Source organism: Sparus aurata, chromosome 7 (genome assembly GCF_900880675.1).
Source record: "Sparus aurata chromosome 7, fSpaAur1.1, whole genome shotgun sequence".
Taxonomy (NCBI): Eukaryota; Metazoa; Chordata; class Actinopteri; order Spariformes; family Sparidae; genus Sparus; species Sparus aurata.
The window spans coordinates 22,053,491-22,071,727 of record NC_044193.1 but is presented as its reverse complement, the minus strand read 5'-3'; the positions used below and the strand labels follow the sequence as shown (position 1 = coordinate 22,071,727).

Genomic DNA, 18,237 nt, shown 5'->3' with positions numbered 1-18,237 from the left:
AAAAATGTAATCCAACAAAATACATTCAAGGCACATGTTCTCAGAAATAAGACCTTCCAAAGATTGCAAAGTGCTAAGATATCTTCTACTCAATACAGAATTTAGTTCTAGCGTTTATACCCCTTTTACCCGTTTACCCCTGTTAAAAGTGGCTGAACAATTTGTAGGGAAACCATTATAGATAGTCTATGTTCCCTACAAGTCAAAATGATTAATATTCAGTAGTTACAGTAAAAATGTTAAATTATTAGCATTGCATTTCCAAAATTCATAAAAATCTGAGGCACATCAAGTCACCTGTGTATGAATTCACACATTTTTGAAGCTTCTACTGGCTCATTGTTTTGGTATAATCCTGAATGATACCTTGGAAGTACTGCTTTGTGTTTTTGTGGGGTTGAAATATGATGATGTAACATTTTGGGAGGAAATACCACAACAGAAAGGAGTAGAGACTGGAGAGTACTGCCAGAGCATTAAACATTTCGATGTACTTGCCACGGTAAAGCATTGCTACAGTGGCAAAGATGATCCAGGTGAGGATCAGCATGAGCAGGCAGAAAGTTATTGCTTTGGCCTCATTGTAATTTTTTGGGAGATCTTTTCCCATGTAGGAGAAAATGAAGCAAAGAGAGCACCAAGATAACAGTAAAATCATCGAACCAGAAGCTACTGCAAGATTTAGACTACAACTAAGTATTATTTTCTCTGGGTACCAAACTGTTTCATTGTAGGGCTTGGGTGGGTCAAAAGAATAGCTTACAAGAAGTAAGAGCGCCTGAGTACCAAATGCCACAGTGATGACCAGCCAATTTCCATGATATTTCAACCACCATGTTTGAAGCTTGGGGAATTTGGCAGCAATTTTGAAAATGCAAACAATTTGAAACGAGCGCACAACAAAACATGCCAGACAAACATTGTAGAACAAAACAAATGGCAAGAACCTTAAGATACAAAAGGAAGTTGTTGGCTTATCAAAGTAAAAGAACACACTAATACTAGACAGACTGAGACAGCCTAAAATTAAGAAGCACATTGGTCCCCCAGCAGATCTGACAATAGGTGTGTTGTTGTTTATGGCAAAGAGAACAGACATGGCTGCTGTGAGACCCACCAAGACACAGGCCAAGACCATGATCACTAAAGCTCCACTGTCTGTAAATGGGATGTACTCCACCACTCGCAGGCTGCATGATGTACTTCCTTCTGCAGACCATTCTGTCTTCTTACAGTGGATGCACTTGTAGGGATCCACTGTTTTACACAAAAAGGAAAGAATTTCAATATATGAGAAGATGAAAATTAGTAAGAGTGTAAGTTGAGGTCAACTTTTAGAAAATCGTTGGTGTAAAGAAAGAGCAAGATTTTATGTCTGATTTGCCATAATCGTTTATAGTAATAGCTACCCAGGAAGTAACTGTAACAAGTCTAAGAATGTATTGCTGATTGAAAGGAAATATGTTTATTTTGCTGTTGAAGATAGCAGTGAACCCATAAAAAGACAATTCATTCCACAACCCCTCATAATTAAAATTCACCTGTACTGTTGATATAAGTTCCATTCAGACAGATTTCACAAGTGAAGCAGCATTTGTGGATTCCATCATACTTTTTTGCATGTCCTACAGGACATTCAGGGGAACACACTGAAGTAGGCACCTGTACAAGACAATTATTTAGCAACACATCAGATATCAGTTAAGCCAATTTAAAAATGTCATGGGTGGAGACAAATTATGGTGAAGTATCAGTTACAGGGCATATTTAACATTTAAACAGTTGAAAGACTTTTTCTAAAATTAGACGTTGAGTGTTACATTTAGACATGCCTGCAGACTGCACAATGGACAATTAGTAATGAAAGATGCTTTGTGGACGCAAGGGCACAAAGCATGATAGGGATCAATAATGCTATTATGACAATTAAAAGACATTTTTGGGACAAATTAGACTGTGGAGGAAACATTGCTCATACACAGACACACAGATCCAATTCCAGACGCCCTCCCAAGCTGATTAGGTGCAACACCTCAATTTAATTTAATTTTTATATACTATTCTAATCCCAAATTCGGAAATTCTTTTTTCCACTCACATTACACACAGGTGCGCACACACATGACGTGTAGAGGAGATGAGCAAAGGGGCTGCCACACATGCCACGGCGCCCAATGAGCAGTGTTAGGGGTCGGTGCCTTGCTCAGGGGCACCTCGGCAATGCCCAGGATGTGAAACGGCATTCTCCAACTGCCGGTCCACATCGTTCTTTTTTTGGTCTGGGTGGGACTTGAACTGGAGACCTTTAAGTCCAAAAGCCAAGTCCCTACGGACTGAGCTATTGCCAGCAGCAGCATAAGCAGGAACACTCAAGAGGTCACTGAAATTTAGGCTAAGCTGCTCTGGAAGCTTGCTGAAAAGCTAGACAAGGTCCAGCAGCTGGAGTATGGGATTGGAGACCTATGGCTAGAGATCTGAGCTGGAGGCTGGTAAAAGTAGAGCTGTGCAGGAGGCCAGTGACAGGACTGCAGGACTGGAGGCCAGCAGCTGGGAGATAGTCAGTTAAGCTGGTGGAGCCAGGGAAATAGGAAGCTGCCAAGACACAGCTGTTATGACCCTGAGTCATTAATGTGTTAATATTTGCAAAACTCTCTCTCCTCCTGCTTGCTGTGTGTGATCGATAGCAGGTTGGACCTGCTGATTGGCTTGCTCAGCTTGATTGCTTACAGGGGATTGGTCAGAGGGAGGAGAGCAGCTCTTTTTGAACCACTGACTAACTGATAACTCAGCCTCAGTACAATCTAGTACTTGGTAATTTCTGAATAGAAAATAAATAGCATAGTAGAAGGACAAGACTTTTTAGCCTTTGATAACCCTTTGATCCTGTTTATTCTGATTTTAGGAGTTGGGTAAAATTTTGTCTTGTGTTTTATATTTTTGATTTGTGGCAGGAAGTGACTGATTATCTGAAGCAAAATAAATGCTATGTAACTCCTTTGTGACACTGGCTTTCTTGGGAGTAAAAAGATTGGGTAGATGTACATCATGCTGTTGGGTTCCCCTAGAGCGGGGGCGTAACATGATTCGGGGACTCGTCCATTCTTTTCTTTGTCGATTGTTGTCGTGAATTGGGTGAGTATGGTTGATCTTTTTGTCCACATCTCCGCTTGTTCATTTTGCAGTTTTTTCATTTGTAGGGGTGGCAAATATGGAGTTTAAATTAGAAGACTTTACTATAAATCTTTAAATGTATACATAATGTATGATGTAAGAAAGCGGATCTAATTTTGATAGCTGACTTTTTTTTATTTGTTTGTGCCAACTAATGCTAAGAGGCAGGAGTTAAAGGAGCTTCTGTGTGATAAGTTAAGTGAAAGGGGCTTGTTTGGTGAGGCAGCCTCTATAGTGGGAGCTGAGCCAGGTGTACTGGCTGGTATTCCTGCACATAACGTAAATGTGCGAAACCTGGATTTGGAGGTGGAAGCCATGCATTTAAGGTTGAAAGCTCATGAGATAGAGCAGGGAGCTGGTTCAGCAGTGAGTCCCTGAACTACATAATCACCCTCCTTGGCGCCCAAGACAGCTTTGATGTTAGCAGGCACTTTGCACTAGTTCCATCGTTCAGAGAGTCTGATGTACTTGTATTTTAGTGCATTTGAATGCATAGCTGCTACATTAAACTGGCCCAAAAAAAAGACAAGGCTGCACTGCTGAGTAGGGGCCAGGAGCTGCTGATAGCTGGATCACCAACTGGAGATCTGGGAGGGCTGTTAGCAGCCCTGTGGCGCCGGCCGGTGAAAGATCTAGGGTGCTGGGCTGCTGAGACTTGCAATGTGGCTTCATCTTATGTGGCCAGCAAGCTTGGATGCAGGCTGGGATCTAGCATTCCGGAGGCTAACAGGCTCCAGGTTTGCATGGTGGAACCCAGCTGGTTAGGCAGGCCGAGCTGAAGTAGGTCAATTGATTTGTTGCACACAAAAACAGTACGAAAGTTCCCAGGATGATCAAGCAGGCTAGGGTCAATTCCGTAGACGGTGTTCCAAAGGAGCAAACAAATCCAATCCCGACACGCATGCACATATCCTGTAATAAGGGAAAACAACTTACTTCTCCATTCATGTACCACTGTATTTTGCTGTTGTTGATGAAGAAAGTGATTGTTGGGTATAATTCATAAAAGCCGATCTCCTCTGCATCACCACTGTGGTTCCAGAAAACTATAGAGTAGGATCCATACTTCGGGTCACCATTCTCATCAAACTGAATACTCTGGTTTAAAAGTGTAAAATTGGACTTCCTCAGCTCTGCTAGAACCTGGTGTGGGTACAAAGTTCAAATGACCATTACTTCTTTGTGTTCATAATAAAAAGATATATGCTAATTTCCTATTAGCATAAAGGAAGGAGACAAACTGAAATACTCTTATTTCATTCAAAGAATATATATATTTTATACTCACCACATGTGGGTATACTTTAATATTCCCATTACATCTGCCAGATCCACATAGCAAGGTGTTATGTAAGGCATGAGCGATGGCATATACAGCAGAATAAATAGTAAAAGAGAAAGATGGATTTGTTGCGATTACATCTTCTGCGCTCAGGCTGCTGCAGTTGCAAACCTGATTACAAAACATATTTTGTTCTGCATTAAGACAATTGTTCTGGCTTTTGGAAGCATAGATAAAATCATTGAAACCAGGTATTGTCACAACTGGCTGAGACATGCCAATTACAGTTCCAATATTTTTGATTCCTTGTGTCTTGGGGAGCCTCTTGTTTAAGGACCAGCTTTCTCCGGCTATCCACACCTTGTTTGTAATATTCAGTTGTATTGCTGACTCAATGAGAGCTTCAGCAGTCATTTCAGGCGTAAAAACAATAATGATGTATATCCTCTGTGTCTCTATCTGTTTGAATATTTGAGAATAATCTGGATTGTCATTGAGGCCTTTGGTGTATGCCAGGCAGATCTCAGTGTCCTTAATCCTCTTTATGAACAATTCCCGTCCATCGATGCCATAATCATTATTGATGTAAAGGAAAGCAACCCAGCGCCAGTTGAAGTGCTGCACAATGTGATAAATCACCTCTATGGAGTCTGTATTGGGATGCACTGTTCGCAGAAAAGAGGGGAATTGAGCTTTTATTGAAAAGACAGAACTAGAAGATCCGTAGTTGACCTGCAAAAAGAGTTATAGAGAAGTTAACTTTTTCTGGTTAAAATCTAAAATAAAAGCTGCTTCAAATTTAAAAAAATTACAATAACATTGGCCTACACCAGGGTTTTCCACAGAAAAGTTGTTAGGCTAGGTGGGCGGGAAGTCGTAGGAGCAGCTTCTCACTAAAAGGAGAACAGATACTCTACACTGTATTTCCACCTTTAGGGAAAGTCCACCTTAAGTGAGCCTGAGTTGAGGCTGCCATTTCTCCAGGAATACTTGACTTTAATTGGCAGGTGGAAAGCAATACACAGGAACTTGGCATGGTTTTTGCCAGAGCATTTATTCCCCGACAAATAGCCTCAACTGTAGACACACTGCATTGCTATGTTCATATCTATAACATTACTGTGTGAAGTTGAGAGATTGACATTATGCACAACACTGAGATATTATTTGAAAGTGCGATATTTGTACAACATTTTAGTTCAAGAAATGCCTTAAATATGATTTTTTTTTAAATGCAAAAAAATGCTTGGGCTGCACCAGCTGCTGATCTTGCAATACACTTGTGGCAACCCTGGACTGTACTATGCTGCACTGATATAAGTATGAAAAACTTACCATAGGAATGAGATCCACCATGAACAATGGGGCAACTGTCAAGGTGTGAGTGCTTGAACGAGGGCCAACCACTGCAATGACTTTGGACTTGTATGGACTTGTTTGTTGCTCATGTGGTTCATGCCAAGGTTGAATCATGCCATTTGATGAGATTAAGTTTAAAATGTCTGGAAAACTCTGTGTATCAGAGCAGTGGTCAAATATTTCATAGCCCAGAGATATATTTGGCAGTAGGTTGGTAGAATTATTGATTTCCTCCACAGAGAATCTCATCAACTGAAACATTCGATAATGTCTAAGACTGAATGGTTGACTGAGGACAGAGAAAGAACAACAGGAGCAAGGGATTAGTTCTTGAGAATTATTTAAACTTTTCACTTGCAAGTTTTGCCACACTGCTTTAAGCACTTCCGTTTGTGGAGGCTAAAATATCACTATCATTCTTAGGACCCAACATGGATGTTATAGAACATTTTCTAATGAACAGAGACTGAAGTAAGATGTAATGTTAAACATTTTTTTGATCATGTAGCAGTTAACTGGACCGATTTTAAATGCTTTTTAAAAAACAGTTTCATTTGATATTCTTTGTTTCATCTTGAGAAGGATTCGACCAAGATTAAGTTTTAAACTTACCTGGAGCAGTCGATGGCTTCTGGTCTGTCATGGTAAATAGGGGCACTGGCTTGATGAATATCAAACAGTCCACCTATCAGAAAATCTCCATCTAGATGGAACTCTGAGGCTGGGGCAGTGCATTGAGCCAAGGCACGTAAAACGAATCCTGAGAGACACAGAAAAGCCAGGCAGTGTTTCATTGTTGCAGTTGGTCACAGATCTGATGTGAAACTGATGTGGAACAATTTGCCTTTGCCTTGTTATGAGACACAGGTGATGGCTATATCAATCACCCAATATCATTTCCATGCATGTGGGAGTGCATGAAGTGTGACAAATGCATTACTACAAATTGTGGGAGGGAAATTCACAAATCCACATGCAAAAGCATCTAAACTGCTGCTGCACAGAACCTTTGTGATGACTACATCCTGAGTGTTACAATCACCATGAGCAAGCAAGTTTAACACTTCTTTCATTTATGAATATGACAATCCTCTAAGAAGATACAGAGGTTCTTTTAATACAATGGCAAATTCCCTTTAGTTTTCCAGCTCTGTGGGACAGAAATGACGATGACAAAGAAATTACGATAGCCTAGAAAATATATCTATGTATAAATTGTTGCTGACATGTTCCCTTTGCTACCACATGTGGTATACTTTCCTCTGTACCATTCCCAGGTTTCAAGGACTGGCATTGATTTGGGTAAAAGAATATATGGGAAAATGTCTCTAAGCACTCGACCGAAGAGTAAAAGTATATTAATAATGAAAAACATTTGAATGGCTTTAACAGTAACCATCATGGTGCAGATAATGAAAACAAATGATGATAGGTAAACATTATTCTATCACATTGATAAATAACAAACAGATTTAAAAGAAACTCACTATGTCAGTGATGTAGTATTAAATAATGCGAACTGATAAGTTCCATCAATATAAATCACATGGTGATATGCTGTTCAGTTGACAGCTACATCCACAATGTCCATCAAGAAGTGGTTATAACCTATTTCTAAATTAAGACCAGGATGTGAACAGGATTTGAATCCTTTAAAAACCTTTTTTTAATTTTAAAAATGGTCACTAACTCAGACTATCAAATACATTGTCTTCCTTCCACCCTCAAAAATCTGTAACTGCATGCATGACTTTCAGATGCATGTTTCATAATTGAATGGCCCTTCAAAAGAAAGTTATACTATAAGAATGTTCTCGGTACAGATGAGCTTGTAAAATCATACTGGATGTGTCACAAGCAAATTTACACAAACTACTTGAAACCCAGTGTCTTTGGTTTAAGCTAAAAGACTACCTCCTCTTACAAATCATCCCTGCACGATTTAATGTTGGACTGTACAGGTCATTTGAAATAGGAACATTTGCAATCAGTCAGCAGATGAAAGTGATAAATGTCCAGGGCTCTCACCAGAATTTGAATTCAGGCAGCCTGCTGGTGTAAGTGCGGAACTCCTCGTTCTGCATGGTAGGAAGGGATAGGCCTCCATGAAGTGAGACAGACTGAAACTCATTGAAATTAATATACAAATGTAATCAGCTTTTTCCTTTAACTATGACTCAGCATTAAGACCAAATGTTATCTCCAAAACACCACATCAAGACCACAGAAACATGTTTCATAAAAAGTATAGAAATGTATGTTTTTTACATGAAACTCAATTACTGTTAAAGTTACATTATTCTGAAAATTGTTGTGGATGGTGTGTAAGGCTGTGGACAATAGTGTGTGGTGCAGAGCAGTCACTGCTATCATATTTGCACTTTAACAAGAAGTTAATCATTGGATAATCAACCGTGGCGCCCTACTGTGAAATTTCATTTTCTTGGATGATTACATTTTCATTACTAGACTTAATGCTCTTTCCACGCAATGCATAATAGTTACACATGTCTAAGTGCAGTTTAAGGCAGGTGCAGAAAAAAATTCTGAAACCTCACTAAAAACACCTCTGCAGAGCAGGCTAGCTAGCTTGAGCTAGCTGTCCACCAGCTTTGTATTTAGAAAAGAGCACCAATCCTAAACAGGTGACAAAGATGCCTTCTTCTTCTTCTTCTTCTCTTATCAAGGGCATGTAATACCACTTCCATCTTTCAACCCTGGGATGTTTGGGTCTTATTCTAGACACCTCATCTCCATGTGCATCTTTAGTTTAGAATCCATAGTATTTCTTGAATGTTCCATTATTTTGCCTGATTCTGTCTGAATGGTGGTAAGGCTTGCTGTTTGTGAGGCCCTGAAAGTTTCATGTCTACAGGGACCAGTTAAGAGGTCCAATTTAATAGCTAAGAGTCAGTCCACAGAAGTAAGAGCATCATCCACTAGAGGCATATGTTCCTATAAATGGCAGGTATTCAAGCAGTCTTGTCAGAACCAAAACATACTCCCATATCAGTGCTCTATTGTACATGGCGTGCCTTGAGGATTTACTGGATGTCTCCTTTTTCATAATAATAAAGTCATCTTGGCTTTGATGGCGCTCACCACCTTACAATACGTTTTGTTTCCTCTCACTGGATTTTGCTTAGGTGCTTGATGAGGCTCTTTGTGGCCCCCCATTTGAGCCCATTGAGTCAGCAGATATAACTTTCATGTAAGACTGCACTGCTTCTCTTTTTGACCTCTGCAAAGCAGGTTGACTGCAGTTAAACCAAAGATTCACAGCCTATAACTCTATGGCTTTGAGCTCTTGAGGTTTTATATACATACATCACAGGTCTTCTGACTTAAGGGTATGTAATGTGTCTTCAATCAAGCCACTCAGAGGCAAGATACTCCTTCATGGTACAGAAGTTATGGTCATCACTTTTCATTCACCATGACTTCATACATGTCAACCTTGGCATATTTTGATAATAATGATAATAACAATGATGATGATGATGACGATGATGACGATGATGATGTTGATGATAATAATAATAATAATAATAATAATAATACATTTATATTACATAGCTCTTTTCAAGGTGCGCAAAACACATTACAGGGTAAAAAGCAGGATACTAAAAACATAAAAAAGAATTATACATTGAAAGGGCTAAAACATTGCTTCAGAGATGGAGCGGTAGCCAGTGTGTGCCAGTGTCCGCCATCAGCTCTTTATTACCCCAAGGTATGAGTTTAATATTATTTTTTTTGTCGAATTTATACTTGAACAAAGTTTTGTAAACAAATCCTACACAATTTGAAACTTTTGAAAAACAGCACAAAAGCCTTAATGTCCTGCATCCTAATAGCAAGCTCAACAACCCCCCATGGAGAATCTAAGGTAACATACTGTATGTTCACTCTCTGCCTTTGTTTGAGTGTTTGAGTACAGTTTTAAGAAATAGCTCAATCTAACAGAGGCTTGACACACACTGCGTCAAGTGTGTCTGTCATCCTAAGCCAGTATCACAGCGTATTGGTGCCAAAAAACACACACACACACACACATACACACACACACACACACACACACACACACACACACACACAAACACACACACACACACACCCCATTTCATATCTTTATTTAACCACTCTTACATGTAACCTACAATGATTTTAATCGAAATAAATAATAGTGTACATTGAATAGAGTTTTAATAATACACTTTTTAAATATTTTTAGAACACCTTTAAAAACAGAGTCTACAAAGTGCAGTGACAATCAAGCAGAGAGATAGAAAAATAAGATTTTGATAAATAAAAATAAATAAAGAATTCAAAAAAATTATACTTTCAAAAATATAAATAAATAAAATAATGAAAACAGTAAAGGCCGATTACAAGATGACCATCACATCACAATTAAGAAGAGATTAAAAGATAATGATCAGTAAAATAAAGTAAAGCACAATAGATAATTTAAAGAAAACAAATAAGAGCAGCAAAGGACGGTAAGGAAAAGGAAAACAAGGGAGGAATTTAAAATAGAGAAAAAGTCTTAAGAGCAGTAAAAGGAATAAATGATGGAAGAATAGAAATTAAGTTTAAAGGCGCCATATGTAAGAATGTGGCCAAAAAACGGTTACTACACTCAAATTCAAAATACTGCGGCGAGTCGTATCCGCCTCCCCCTCCACCTGCTGGCAAACGTGCTGACAGCGGCTGGACATCAACTGGACAGCAGCACGCTGGAGATCGGATGCCTGTACCAGGACAGTGCTAATGCTGCCAGCGTTAGCTGTGCTGCTAACGTTTGTTTCTATGATCGAAATGAATAACGTTATTACCCGACAGTTCAAAGTATTCAAAATGTCCATCCCCGTCAAGCTATGATGCTAACTTAGTTAGCCAAGCTTAACTTACCTGTCTAGGAGAAGAGTAGCCAATTCTGCATCCGTTTTCAAATTCCTCTCAGCTTTCAACTGTCTCCACCGTTCAAATGCTTCTCCTATATAGACCCTCGCTTTGCCTCAAATTTTATCTTGCCGTTTTTGTGATTCATAACGAGGTCTTTTAGATTTCGTTGCCTCCGCCATTGTAGCTCAGTCGTAACTGGCAACCTGTGGTTGCTCGGCAGCTGAGACTCTACTGACTGCAATGATTTGTAGACGGCGGTGGGTGACGCCACATGCCAAAACATGATTTCAAAACATCAACATGATTTGCGGTCTGCAAAAGATTTTTTTTAATGAGAATATTTTGGCTGTACTGTTGTTGTTGGTGAGTTCAGTATGTTATATGAACATTATTCCTGAGTCTCTGTGACATATTAGGATGATTTTACGGCCAGTTGCTTTAGATTTCTTACATATTGTACCTTTAAAAAGGATGACTTCACATAGAAGTCTATAAAAGCAGGTTAGCCAAATGTCAAGTCTCCAAAAGGTTGCTGCACAGGATTTTAAGGAACAACTTCTGTTATAAAAAATGTTGTGCTTGTTGTTTGAATGTTGTATCTTAACTGATTTCAAGACTTATTGCTCATTGATTTATATCTCATAAAATAATAACAGCTAGATGCTTCAGAAGGCAAAAATGGCAGTATTACTAAAATTGAACGGAAAATATTAAGACAACCTGTGGCACATCAGGTCCTGTGTCTGTAGATCCACATATTTACTGGAATCCTCTACTGGCTCATTGTTTTGGTATAATCCTGAATGATACCTTGGAAGTACTGCTTTGTGTTTTTGTGGGGTTGAAATATGATGATGTAACATTTTGGGAGAAAATACCACAACAGAAAGGAGTAGAGACTGGAGAGTACTGCCAGAGCGTTTAGAATTTCGATGTACTTGCCACGGTAAAGCATAACTACAGTGGCAAAGATGATCCAGGTGAGGATCAGCAGGAGCAGGCAAAAGGTTATTGCTTTGGCCTCATTGTAATTTTTTGGGAGATCTTTTCCCATGTAGGAAAAAATGAAGCAAAGAGAGCACAAAGATAAAAATAAAATCATGGAACCAGAAGCTGCTGCAAGATTAAGAGTACAACTAAGTATTATTTTGTCTGGGTACCAAACTGTTTCATTGTAGGGCTTGGATGGGTCAAAAGAATAGCTTATAAGAAGTAAGAGCGCCTGAGTACAAAATGCCACAGTGATGACCAGCCAATTTCCATGATATTTCAACCACCATGTTTGAAGCTTGGGGAATTTGGCAGCAATTTTGAAAATGCAAACAATTTGAAACGAGCGCACAACAAAACATGCCAGACAAACATTGTAGAACAAAACAAATGGCAAGAACCTTAAGATACAAAAGGAAGTCGTTGGCTTATCAAAGTAAAAGAACACACTAATACTAGACAGACTGAGGCAGCCTAAAATTAAGAAGCACATTGGTCCCCCAGCAGATCTGACAATAGGTGTGTTGTAGTTGATGGCAAAGAGAACAGACATGGCTGCTGTGAGACCCACCAAGACACAGGCCAAGACCATGATCACTATAGCTCCACTGTCTGTGAATGGGATGTACTCCACCACCCGTAGGCTGCATGATGTGCTTCCTTCTGCAGACCATTCTGTCTTCTTACAGTGGATGCACTTGTAGGGATCCACTGTTTTACACAAAAAAGGAAAAGAATTTCAATATATGAGAAGATGAAAATTAGTAAGAGTGTAAGTTGAGGTCAACTTTTGGAAAATCCTTAGTGTAAAGAAAGAGCAAGATTTTATGTCTGATTTGCCATAATCGTTTATAGTAATAGCTACCCAGGAAGTAACTGTAACAAGTCTAAGAATGTATTGCTGATTGAAAGGAAATATGTTTATTTTGCTGTTGAAGATAGCAGTGAACCCATAAAAAGACAATTCATTCCACAACCCCTCATAATTAAAATTCACCTGTACTGTTGATATAAGTTCCATTCAGACAGATTTCACAAGTGAAGCAGCATTTGTGGATTCCATCATACTTTTTTGCATGTCCTACAGGACATTCAGGGGAACACACTGAAGTAGGCACCTGTACAAGACAATTATTTAGCAACACATCAGATATCAGTTAAGCCAATTTAAAAATGTCATGGGTGGAGACAAATAATGGTGAAGTATCAGTTACAGGGCATATTTAACATTTAAACAATTGAAAGACTTAAATGTTGAGTGTTACATTTAGACATGCCTGCAGACTGCACAATGGACAATTAGCAATGAAAGATGCTTTGTGGACGCAAGGGCACAAAGCATGATAGGGATCAATAATGCTATTTTGACAATTAAAAGATATTTTCGGGACAAATTAGACTGCGGAGGAAACATTGATAAATAGAAAGAAAGTGGTAGCATAGTAGTGAGAGGCCTTTTTCTTTTATAACGCTTTTCTCCTGTTTATTCTGTTTTATCCTGTAGGTAAGATTTTGTCTTGTTTTTTATATTTTTGATTTGTGGCAGGAAGGTAGGGTAACAGATTTCCGAAAGCAAAATAAATGCTATATAACTCCTCTGTGACACTGGCTTTCTTGGGAGTGAAAAGAATGGGGAGATGCACATCATGCTATGTCTTGGCTTGTCAATTGTTGTCGTGAATTGGGTGAGTTTGGTTGATCTTTTTGTCCACATCTCCGCTTGTTCGTTTTGCATTTTTTTTCTTTTGTGGGGGTGGCAAATATGGAGTTTAGATTAGAAGACTTTACTATTAGTCTGTCAATTGATAGATTGAAAAGATGTAAGAAAACTGATCTAATTTTGATAGCTGACTTTTTTTAAATGTGTTTGTGCCAATAAATGCTAAAAGGCAGGAGTTAAAGGAGCATCTGTGTGATAAGTTAAGTGAAAGCTGCTTGATTGGTGAGTCAGCTTCTATAGTGGTAGCTGAACGAGGTGTACTGGCTGGTATTCCTGCACATAAGATAAAGGTGTGAAACCTGGATTTGGAGGTGGAAGCCATGCATTTAAGGTTTAAAGCTCATGAGATAGAGCGGGAAGCTGCTGCAGCGGTGAGTCCCTCAACTACACAATCACCCTCCCTGGCGCCCCAAGACAGCTTTGATGGTAGCAGACACTTTGCACTAGTTCCATCGTTCAGAGAGTCTGAAGCAGACCCGTATTTCAGTGCATTTGAATGCATAGCTGCTACATTAAACTGGCCAAAAAGAAGACAAAGCTGCACTGCTGAGTAGGGGCCAGGAGCAGGTAATAGCTCCAAGCTACAGGCTTAGAAGTCACTTCCCTTCCTTTCTGTGTTCATTACAAGATGTCTTTCAAAATAGAGGGACATGAGGGTCGATATCACCGCATATGGTTAATCTGATAAAGTGTCGGCTGAGTCCATGACTCCCATTTTGATCCCAGTATCATTTGATTATTCAATTATTCCATTTAATCTGGCAAACAAAAAAAACTAGTCAATATTTCCTTTTTCTGTTTTTCTGTATGCACCAAACATGGAAAACCGGTGTGTGATTTCCTATTTTTAATCCAAAACAAAATATATAATAAACAAGGAAACCAAAACGAAATAATGAATCTAATTAAGATTTTCTGTTATTATTATGCCATTTCCCACAGTACAATTCTGCTGTGTGGCCACGCTTTGCGCATGCTCAATGTATAGTCTAGTATCTCTGGTCGCTAATTACGTTTTCATTAAGGCATGGGGTGGGGGGGGAATCTGGTTGCTAAATATACTGCGGTCAAGCCAGCCATGGTTCGCGTTTGCTTGGTCAAATCAGCCGCACCTGTTTTTTCCAGTGCACGAATCTACTAACATTTAAGGCAATCGTAATGAACCCGCTCTGACTGTGGGTCAGACTGCAGTCTCACATCACACCCATGAAACATACGTTACTTTTACAGTCATTATTCCCGGTAATAAGTATACTTATGGAAACAACGTTTTTTTTTTTGTTTCTTTTGTTTTTTTCTCAAGTAGTCCTTTACTTCGAAATCCTGAAGGATACCTTAGTGATACCTTCAGTTTATTACCTGGAATAGCAAAAGTCTTTCATGGGTCTTATTGGGAGACTGCAGTCTGACCCATAGTCAGAGATTACCGTAAATGTTAGTAGATTCACGCACTGGAAAAAAAGGTGCAGCTGATTTGCCCAAGCAAACACGAACCACGGCTGGCTTGACTGAGGTATATTTAGCGACCAGAATTTTTTTTTCCCCGAATGCTTTATTGAAAACGTAATTAGCGACCAGAGATACCAGACTATACATTGAGTATGCGCAAAGCGTGGCCACACAGCAGAATTGTACCGTGGGAAATGATTAAACAATAACGGAAAATGGAAATTAGATTCATTATTTTGTTTCCGTTTCCTTGTTTATTGAATCTTTTGTATTGGGTTGTAAATAGGAAAACACACACCAGTTTTAATGTTTGGTGCATACAGAAAAACTGAAAAACGAAATATTGACTAGTTTTTTCTTTTTTCGATTAAATGTAATAATTGAATGATCAAATGATACATGGACCCACCTGAGGCCGAGCTAAAGCAGGTCAATTGATTTGTTGCACACAAAAACAGTATGAAAGTTCCCAGGATGGTGAGGCAGGATAGGGTCAATTCCGTAGACGGCGTTCCAAAAGAGCAGGTCCAGAAAAGCAAAGCAAAGATAAAAAAGAGAGTAAGCAAGATGAATTTGGGAACACACACACACTAAATAAAAAAATAAAACAGGAAGCTCTGATTAAATTAATGAAACAATGAAAACATCCTATATGACATGCACATATCCTTGTAGAAAGAGAAAAATTACTAATGATTAAAAACGTTTGATATCCTGTTAAAAAACACCTATTATAGTACACATACTGTAATAAGGGAAAACAACTTACGTCTCCATTCATGTACCACTGTATTTTGCTGTTGTTGATGAAGAAAGTGTTTGTTGGGTATAATTCATAAAAGCCGGTCTCCTCTGCATCACCACTGTGGTTCCAGAAAACTATAGAGTAGGATCCATACTTCGGGTCACCATTCTCATCAAACTGAATACTCTGGTTTAAAAGTGTAAAATTGGACTTCCTCAGCTCTGCTAGAACCTGGTGTGGGTACAAAGTTCAAATGACCATAATTTCTTTCTGTTCATAATAAAAAGATATATGTTAATTTCCTATTAGCATAAAGAAAGGAGACACATTTAAATACTCTTATTACATTTAAAGAATATATATTTCATACTCACCACATGTGGGTATACTTTAATATACTCATTACATCTGCCAGATCCACATTGCAAGGTGTTATGTAAGGCATGAGCGATGGCATATACAGCAGAATAAATAGTAAAAGAGAAAGATGGATTTGTTGCGATTACATCTTCTGCGCTCAGGCTGCTGCAGTTGCAAACCTGATTACAAAACATATTTTGTTCTGCATTAAGACAATCGTTCCGGTTTTTGGAAGTATAGATAAAATCATTGAAACCAGGTATTGTCTGTACTGGCTGAGACATGCCAATTACAGTTCCAATATTTTTGATTCCTTGTGTCTTGGGGAGCCTCTTGTTTAAGGACCAGCTTTCTCCGGCTATCCACACCTTGTTTGTAATATTCAGTTGTATTGCTGACTCAATGAGAGCTTCAGCAGTCATTTCAGGCGTAAAAACAATAATGATGTATATCCTCTGTGTCTCTATCTGTTTGAATATTTGAGAATAATCTGGATTGTCATTGAGGCCTTTGGTGTATGCCAGGCAGATCTCAGTGTCCTTAATCCTCTTTATGAACAATTCCCGTCCATCGATGCCATAATCATTATTGATGTAAAGGAAAGCAACCCAGCGCCAGTTGAAGTGCTGCACAATGTGATAAATCACTTCTATGGAGTCTGTATTGGGATGCACTGTTCGCAGAAAAGAGGGGAATTGAGCTTTTATTGAAAAGACAGAACTAGAAGATCCATAGTTGACCTGCAGATAGAGTGATAGAGAAGTTAACTTTTTTTTAGTGACTATCAAAAATAACACTGCATTGCTATGTTAATATCTATAACATTACTGTGCTGCTGATCTTGCAATACACTGTATTTCCACCTTTAGGGAAAGTCCACCTTAAGTGAGCCTGAGTTGAGGCTGCCATTTCTCCAGGAATACTTGACTTTAATTGGCAGGTGGAAAGCAATACACAGGAACTTGGCATGGTTTTTGCCAGAGCATTCATTCCCCGACAAATAGCCTCAACTGTAGACACACTACATTGCTATGTTCATATCTATAACATTACTGTGTGAAGTTGAGAGATTGACATTATGCACAACACTGAGATATTATTTGAAAGTGCGATATTTGTACAACATTTTAGTTCAAGAAATGCCTTAAATATGATTTTTTTTTAAATGCAAAAAAATGCTTGGGCTGCACCAGCTGCTGATCTTGCAATACACTTGTGGCAACCCTGGACTGTACTATGCTGCACTGATATAAGTATGAAAAACTTACCATAGGAATGAGATCCACCATGAACAATGGGGCAACTGTCAAGGTTTGAGTGCTTGAACGAGGGCCAACCACTGCAATGACTTTGGACTTGTATGGACTTGTTTGTTGCTCATGTGGTTCATGCCAAGGTTGAATCATGCCATTTGATGAGATTAAGTTTAAAATGTCTGGAAAACTCTGTGTATCAGAGCAGTGGTCAAATATTTCATAGCCCAGAGATATATTTGGCAGTAGGTTGGTAGAATTATTGATTTCCTCCACAGAGAATCTCATCAACTGAAACATTCGATAATGTCTAAGACTGAAGGGTTGACTGAGGACAGAGAAAGAACAACAGGAGCAAGGGATTAGTTCTTGAGAATTATTAAACTTTTCACTTGCAAATTTTGCCACAGTGCTTTAAGCACTTCTGTTTGTGGAGGCTGAAATATCACTATCATTCTTAGGACCAAACATGGATGTTATAAAACATTTTGTAATGAACAGAGACTGAAGTAAGATGTAATGGTCAACAATTTTTTTGATCATGTAGCAGTTAACTGGACCGATTTTAAATGCTTTTTAAAAAACAGTTTCATTTGATATTCTTTGTTTCATCTTGAGAAGGCATCGACCAAGATTAAGTTTAAAACTTACTTGGAGCAGTCGATGGCTTCTGGTCTGTCATGGTAAATAGGGGCACTGGCTTGATGAATATCAAACAGTCCACCTATCAGAAAATCTCCATCTAGATGGAACTCTGAAGCTGGGGCAGTGCATTGAGCCAAGGCACGAAAAACGAATCCTGAGAGACACAGAAAAGCCAGGCAGTGTTTCATTGTTGCAGTTGGTCACAGATCTGATGTGAAACTGATGTGGAACAATTTCCCTTTGCCTTGTTATATCAATCACCCAATATCATTTCCATGCATGTGGGAGTGCATGAAGTGTGACAAATGCATTACTACAAATTGTGGGAGGAAAATTCGCAAATCCACATGCAAAA

The 18,237-nt window shown here is 38.9% G+C and overlaps 2 protein-coding genes across 2 annotated transcripts; both read right to left on the bottom strand.

Moving 5' to 3' along the window:
• Positions 1–207: 207 nt before the first annotated feature.
• Positions 208–6,606, bottom strand: LOC115584604 (taste receptor type 1 member 1-like). Its single transcript, XM_030422143.1, has 6 exons — positions 6,425–6,606; positions 5,789–6,101; positions 4,460–5,185; positions 4,108–4,314; positions 1,542–1,662; positions 208–1,257 (listed from the first exon to the last, which is right to left on the bottom strand). The coding sequence occupies exons 1-6, from the start codon at positions 6,604–6,606 to the stop codon at positions 329–331; spliced, it is 2,478 nt and encodes an 825-aa protein (XP_030278003.1). The 3' UTR covers positions 208–328.
• A 4,886-nt stretch (positions 6,607–11,492) lies between these two features.
• LOC115584610 (taste receptor type 1 member 1-like) lies at positions 11,493–17,552 on the bottom strand. Its single transcript, XM_030422154.1, has 5 exons — positions 17,253–17,552; positions 15,999–16,724; positions 15,649–15,855; positions 12,708–12,828; positions 11,493–12,421 (listed from the first exon to the last, which is right to left on the bottom strand). The coding sequence occupies exons 1-5, from the start codon at positions 17,535–17,537 to the stop codon at positions 11,493–11,495; spliced, it is 2,268 nt and encodes a 755-aa protein (XP_030278014.1). The 5' UTR covers positions 17,538–17,552.
• Positions 17,553–18,237: the final 685 nt, after the last annotated feature.

What these genes read in the sequence shown, in the direction of transcription:
- LOC115584610 (XM_030422154.1), bottom strand. Translation starts at nt 17,537, where the DNA reads ATGTTTCAGTTGATGAGATTCTCTGTGGAGGAAATCAATAATTCTACC. An exon ending in TGGTGGATCTCATTCCTATG is followed by an intron (nt 16,725 to 17,252) that starts GTAAGTTTTTCA and finishes CTCTATCTGCAG; the next exon opens with GTCAACTATGGATCTTCTAG. An exon ending in TTAAAGTATACCCACATGTG is followed by an intron (nt 15,856 to 15,998) that starts GTGAGTATGAAA and finishes TACCCACACCAG; the next exon opens with GTTCTAGCAGAGCTGAGGAA.
- LOC115584604 (XM_030422143.1), bottom strand. Translation starts at nt 6,606, where the DNA reads ATGAAACACTGCCTGGCTTTTCTGTGTCTCTCAGGATTCGTTTTACGT. An exon ending in TGGTGGATCTCATTCCTATG is followed by an intron (nt 5,186 to 5,788) that starts GTAAGTTTTTCA and finishes CTCTTTTTGCAG; the next exon opens with GTCAACTACGGATCTTCTAG. An exon ending in AGTGGTACATGAATGGAGAA is followed by an intron (nt 1,663 to 4,107) that starts GTAAGTTGTTTT and finishes TGTCTTGTACAG; the next exon opens with GTGCCTACTTCAGTGTGTTC.